This window comes from Nicotiana tabacum, chromosome 7, assembly GCF_000715075.1.
Source record: "Nicotiana tabacum cultivar K326 chromosome 7, ASM71507v2, whole genome shotgun sequence".
Taxonomy (NCBI): Eukaryota; Viridiplantae; Streptophyta; class Magnoliopsida; order Solanales; family Solanaceae; genus Nicotiana; species Nicotiana tabacum.
In genome coordinates this window covers 147,355,401-147,360,227 of record NC_134086.1, presented here as the reverse complement: position 1 = coordinate 147,360,227, position 4,827 = coordinate 147,355,401, and the positions used below count along the sequence as shown (strand labels likewise).

The following is a 4,827-nucleotide window of genomic DNA, read 5'->3' as shown; positions in this document are numbered from 1 at the left end:
TTTCTCGGTTTGACTCGGATTATCGGGTTGGTATAGTTTGTCGGTTTCCTTTATACACCCTTAATTGAGCATAAATATAAGCATAGCTACATAATTTTTATTGATTTGCTTCTTCCTTCGCGCAAGCTACAGTCTAACGACCCCTTGTTGTGTTGATTAGCTTCTTCTAACGCGCAAGCATACATCCACCTCTAAGCATGCTCTACAATAGTTAGAGAATTTTTGCGTTTGTGTTTCTAAATGTGACATTCGTACCTAAAAATGGAATTTCCTTTTTATGAATAAGCAAATCAAATAAAACCCTACATAATATTCAGATTTAGACTATTTTTAGTATATTATTAGTAGTATTTATACGATTAAAAAACATCAATTAGTGATCAAGAATGATAAAAAACTAAACCGTGTAAAAGAGGAAAAAAGGAGGGAGAGAAAAAGGAAAGGATGTGAACCGTGGTGGCCCGACAAAAAACGTCCTTTTGAATCAGTCAGCAGTAGGGTTTCTTGAATATTTTCTTGAATTTAATTCCTCCATAGGAAAAGAAAAAGAAATTCAAGACTTAACAAAGAAAAATCCAACAAAGTATAATCACAGTCAATATTTGTTCCCCCTCTCTCTTTCCACTTTTTTTCCTCTTTATATCCTCCTTTCCTTCCTTCTCTTCTTTCTAACTTACAATTCTTCACTTGCTCTCTCCTACTTCTTTCTTGGCAATTGATTTGAATACACTAATTTCCTTTATCTTCAACTTTCTTGTTTTTTTCTTGTCCATTTATCACCATTTATAGTATTCTTTACTCATCTCAAATAATACCTATTTAATTTGTCATCATTTTTCTTGTAAGTTGAAGATTCCAAAAATGGAAAAAGTTAAAGGTTTGGAGAAAAAGAAACTGATCACTGAGCTAACACAAGGGAGGGAGTTTGTTAATCAACTGAAAAAACAGATTGGTCCTTTGGCTTCTCCTGAAGAATGTGATTTACTACTTGGGAAAATACTATTTTCACTTGAAAAATCTTTATCAATTCTGAATTTGAAGGCACTTCTTCTTGAAGATGGAAATGCTAATTCTACATCTTCATGTTCATCAATTTCATTTCTTGGTAATAATAATAGTCCAAAGAGTGAGGTTTTGGATTCTTCGAAGGATCAATTGGTGGGCCAAAATGTGTTCAGCAAGAAGAGGTAATTTTAGGACTCTTTTGACATTTTTTTTTTTTTTTTTGTGGTTTCTTGTAAATCAATCATTTCTTGGATTAGGGTTCTTTTTTTTTTTGGTCAATATTTGTAATTTGGAACATTTTTTGGCTTACAGAAAGACACCACATCAATGGAGTAAACAAGTTAGCATTTGTGGAACTGGACTTGAAAGTCCACATGATGATGGATATAGTTGGAGAAAATATGGCCAGAAAGATATTTTAGGGTCTATTCATCCAAGGTAACAATCCTTTTGCTTTTATTTCCCTTTATTTGTTGTGTTTTAACATTAATAATTTATCTTTTATGGAGTCGACTCACATTTGATCAGCAACTTTTACTTGGAATATGCACAAAAACAAAACCATAATTTACATTTTTCCACTATACTTTGTTAGCTGTTTGCTTAATGTTTAAATATCCTAAAATTGGACTTTTTGTCTCATATACAAACTACTTAATCAACTGTTGAATTTAATATACTTTTATTTCACTAATTTAAAGACTTAAACTCAGTTTTACCTGGAAGTTAGTAGTACTAATAAAGAAGGAGGTGGGCAGCTACTTAAATGGCCACTTGCCAGTTGCTCCAAATATAAATTACAGGGAACAAGATGGCAGTAGATGGGATCCCTCAATCATTCTTTTTCTTTTCATTATTAGTCTTTTTTCATTTTTAGTTGTACTCTATCTACGAAAAAATAAATAAAATATGTATTTTATAATTTTGTCCATAGTAATGATAATATCTCTAAAAATCTTGGAAAATAATTGTAAAAATAGTTTTTTTTTTTAATTCAGTATAGTGGATAAATAAAAATAAAAATATATTTTTACTATAGTAGACAAATAAAAACAAATGTGGAGTATATTGCAACCCCCATAGCAGGTCCTAGGTTTTGTCTTTGACAATTTTGGTTTTTTTGGCAATTTTCTTTCTTTCTTTCTTTATAGGCTACATTCACTGCATGAGTTTTGGATCATTTCATGTGGCCCCCTCCTAAATAAAAATTTCCAATACTATGTGCTGAAGATAGTACCTTTTCCTATTAAAAGCAAACCAATATGATTTCACTACACATATGGAACTTTTAAGTTTCAGAGTCCAGACAACAACTAATGTCTCTTTCATTTGGCAACTACTTATGCTACGTGACAATAATTCATAGTGAAAAGGAATGCAAGGAGTAGTAAATCTATTTTAGACTTAACTCATATATACTGGCAGTAACTATATTATAACAAGTTGCATGTCTTATTTTTTTGAGTTGTTAGATTCCACTTAGTTAATATTAGAATTGCTTAATATTGTTGACCTAATAGATTTTTTGTAAATGTAGGGCTTATTATAGGTGCACTCACAGGAATACACAAGGCTGTTTGGCAACAAAACAAGTCCAAAGATCAGTTGGAAACTCATCAACTTTTGAGGTCACATATAAAGGAAGGCACAGTTGCAAAATTGCACAATCAGAAATCTTTTCACTTCAAAACCAAAAACGTCAGAAACACAACAAAAAACAAGAATTGAGTTATCAAAGACAAGAACAAGAGATGGTAATATTCAACTCTGGACCAGACCATAAAGTTGAAAACTTTAGCCTCACAAAAGAAGAAGTTTTCACTCCCTTTTCATTCCCTCCTACCCCACTAAATCCGATTGAAGAAACCCAATACTTTTCCAATTCCATGGCACCATTTTCATCTCCAATTACCTCAGAATTATCGACGTACATGTCACTGTTGACAGACCGCAATGAAGAATTTGCAATGGAAAACATTCTACAGAGCTCAGAGTCAGATGTTACTGAATTAATCTCAACCCCAACTTCAATATCTAATTCCCCATTTGGTGGAGACTGGGATTTCTCTGTGGATTTTGAACCTAGTGTCACATTTGACATTGAAGAATTTTTCAAATAATTAGATATTAGAGAAGTACCCCTTGCAAGTTTGTAATAACAGCAAGTTAGTTTTGTGCAATTATTTTATTGTTTTGTGCCTAATTGATCCTAGCTAAAGTCAATTGACTGATGTTTAGAGAAATAGTTAGTATTTCCTCTTGAAATAATGTAGATGAATTCATGTTTGTGATTATATGGGCAGGTGAAATTTTAGTTATGCATTAGCACCGTTTGGTTTTTAGTTAACTTAGATATTAAATAAATACATTTCTCAAATAATGAGCAGAATCGCAAAGTTGTTACGGATCACAACGGCAGGAGTAAAAAAATAAAGAAAACTCAAGTCCCAAGAGCATTTCAACAATTCTAGCAAATTAAACTAGAATTGAGGACAAATGGCATAATAATTTGAAATCTTGGTCTTGAAGATAAAATGCGAAATACCAAAGTTATAGATGGATATGTGACAGACCAAGAATTCCCACCGCAGGACCGTAATAGCACCGAATATTTCACTTGCTAGGCAAGCCAATATTAGAGATTATTAAGCCAAATCCTTAACCCTTCGGTGATTCACAACAATTAAGCCATAACAAGTTAAAAAGAATGCGCAAATTCATAACAATCTTAATATTTATACACAATTGCCCAGAATCTAGAGTCACAATTCATGAACTTCTAAAATTTAATTACAAGTATTTTGTCTGAAGGAAATACAAGTATTTTCGATACAAATGAAACAGTAAAGAGAATGTATAAAAGGGGACGCCAGGGTCTGCGGATGCCAACAGGACTACTTTGGATCTCCGATCAGATGAAGCCAACAGCTAAACTCAGGATCAACTCGGTCCGGTACCAAAATCTTCACAGAAAGTGCTGAGTGCAGTATTAGTACAACCGATTCCATGTACTGGTAAGTGTCGAACCTAACCTCGGCGAAGTAGTGACGAGGCTAAGACAAGACACCCACAAAATAAACCTGTACAGTATAACAATATATATATCAATAACAACAATAAAAGAAACTAGACAATTAATATTGGGAGGGGGACATGCTGAGGGGATCACAAGATAAAGAATCAAAGCAGTGATAAGAACTTGATTAACCAATATGCCTTAAACAGATAGGAACACGTAAACGCGGTAAAGGAAACTGCACGGCATCACCATTCGTGCTTTTACTCTCAACCTCACTATACGAAACAATAGTAACGGCATGGCATCACCCTTCGTGCATTAACTCTCTCATAACATGGCACGACATCACCCTTCGTGCATTAACACTTACAATATGGCACGACATCACCCTTCGTGCATTATCACTCACAAAACATGACACGACATCACCCTTCGTACATTAATACTCTCCCTCACCAAAACAAGGACCAATAATAACTGGGAGATAGAAATGATAATAACAAGTCTCACTTCAACATTTGGTGCCACAATACCAACCTCAACTTTGAATCAATACTCATTCAATACTAAGGTGTCACGACTCAAACCCCAAACCCGGTCATGATGGCGCCTCTCATGAAGACAAGGCCAGCCAGTCCAACACAGTACACTTCTTTAAGCAGTTAATTATCATAAAACAGTTTAAAGCATGATTTAATAGCAATAATTCGCGGAAATATAGATAACAATAGAATAAACCATCTCGACATAGCCCAAACCAGGGTGTCACAAGTCATGAGCAACTAAGGATCCCGATACGAGTC

The 4,827-nt window shown here is 33.9% G+C and overlaps 1 protein-coding gene across 1 annotated transcript; it reads left to right on the top strand.

Moving 5' to 3' along the window:
* Nucleotides 1–670: 670 nt before the first annotated feature.
* On the top strand, nt 671–3,330 carry LOC107830714 (putative WRKY transcription factor 41). Its single transcript, XM_075217836.1, has 3 exons — nt 671–1,187; nt 1,318–1,443; nt 2,543–3,330. Exons 1-3 carry the CDS (start codon nt 862–864, stop codon nt 3,123–3,125), a joined length of 1,035 nt encoding a protein of 344 aa, XP_075073937.1. The 5' UTR covers nt 671–861; the 3' UTR covers nt 3,126–3,330.
* The last annotated feature ends 1,497 nt before the right edge of the window (nt 3,331–4,827 follow it).